At 63.3% G+C, this 1,470-nt stretch overlaps 1 protein-coding gene across 1 annotated transcript in view; it reads right to left on the bottom strand.

The window, feature by feature from the left end:
• LOC102764179 (bone morphogenetic protein 8B) overlaps positions 1-1,470 on the bottom strand; it is a 16,739-nt gene that overhangs the window by 3,219 nt on the left and 12,050 nt on the right. Inside the window, exons 3-4 of the mRNA XM_006768472.2 lie at positions 1,134-1,328; positions 343-422 (exon numbers count right to left, since the gene is read on the bottom strand). Coding sequence (XP_006768535.2) covers positions 343-422; positions 1,134-1,328 — 275 coding nt within the window. The remainder of the gene's footprint in view (positions 1-342; positions 423-1,133; positions 1,329-1,470) is intronic.

The raw sequence follows: 1,470 nt of genomic DNA, 5'->3' as shown, positions 1-1,470 counted from the left end.
GCAGACAGGACTGGAAACAAGCCCTGTGGTCCTCGGGGTGATCCTCCCGCTGCCCCGCCCCCGCATCTCCTGCAGCTGCTGTCACTGCAAAGGCTCAGAGGTGCGGCCACCCGGCCTCAGGCTCCCTTTGTAGCGCTGACATTTTATGGCTCAGGATGCAGACTCTCTCCATTTTCAGTTTTTACCAAAAAGCCAAAGTAACACATTCTCCTTTTAGAAAACTTGGAAAATTCAGAAGAAAATAATATGAGGAAAAATAATCCCCCAAGTCTATCCGCTCTTGGAGAGACACCTGAACTTCAGGGGGTCGTCATTTAGGAGAGAAGGGAGAGGAGAAATTACCAGCCAGCCGAGGTCCTGGAAGCTGACATAGAGCTCGTGCCGACGGCACACCTGCCGACCGTGAGAGCCGTGGGCGCCATCTGCGGGGACAGACGTGCGAGGTCATTCCTGGGGCCCTGCTCTGTGCCGCGCCCACGGCGGACGCCCTCATGGGCTCGTTTGTGGGATAAGTGAACGATGGAAAACCAAGCCATTGGGTCCCTCAAAGCCCATCCCTGCTGCTCTGCTGGTGTCGGACCAGCTCAAGAGCCTTCGATGGTTCCCAGTGGCTCCAGAGGAAGCCACACTCCGCCCAGCCTCCCGCCCAGCCTGTGGGCCCCCTGATGCTCCATAACAGCCCAGGGACCTTTCTGCCACCAGGTGGTGGCAGCTCCACCTTCCCTCCTGAGACACCTGCCTGCACCCCACCCGTCCTGCCACACCCCTGCACAGGTCACATGGCTCATGTTGAGGCCCATCCCCCGATTCTGAGGGTCTCGCCTGGTGGGGAGAACTTTTCCTAAACAATTGTGAATCCCGAAGGTGCCTGAGGGAGAGCCGCGGGCACAGGGGCGGTGCTGCCTGGAGGAAGGGCACCTGATTCTGACAGAGGCGTCATGGGGGGCCTGGGGAGCTGGGGGAGGCCTGAGAGACAGTGCATGGCCGGTCCACAGGGGGCGCGGGGCAAGGGAGGGTGTCAGGAGGGTGGCTGGAGGGTGACCACTGGTGACCCCTTGTGTGAGGGCCAGAAGGTTCTGCCACCACCACTGATCCTCGGCCTACAGCCTCGGGCCCCGGCCGCCCGGCCTCACCAAAGATCCCCGGGAGCCTGTTGGGCTGCGGCAGCTCGTTGGTCTTCTTCAGCAGCCGCCTCCTCAGGGGCCTCACCGCCCGAGGGGCCCGGATGGGGCTGGGGCTCGCCCTGAAAAACGTGACCATGAAGGGCTGTTTGGAGCGCGGTGCCCGTCGCCCCAGCAGACCGGCCAGGCCAGGATCCACGCTGTGCCCTGGGACAGAGAGGAGAGAGGGCGGTCACTGAGGGCGGCGGCTCTGCCGCGGGCACAGCAGCAGCTCTGCCAGGGCCTGGGCGGCCCAGGAGCCTGAAGGCCGAGGACCTGAGGCGGCCGCCGTGCCTGCTTCCCCCCTCTG

The sequence above is a fragment of the Myotis davidii genome, unplaced genomic scaffold, assembly GCF_000327345.1.
Source record: "Myotis davidii unplaced genomic scaffold, ASM32734v1 scaffold2763, whole genome shotgun sequence".
NCBI lineage: Eukaryota > Metazoa > Chordata > Mammalia > Chiroptera > Vespertilionidae > Myotis > Myotis davidii.
The sequence above is the reverse complement of the archived record's forward strand: the minus strand, read 5'-3'. Positions and strand labels throughout refer to the sequence as shown.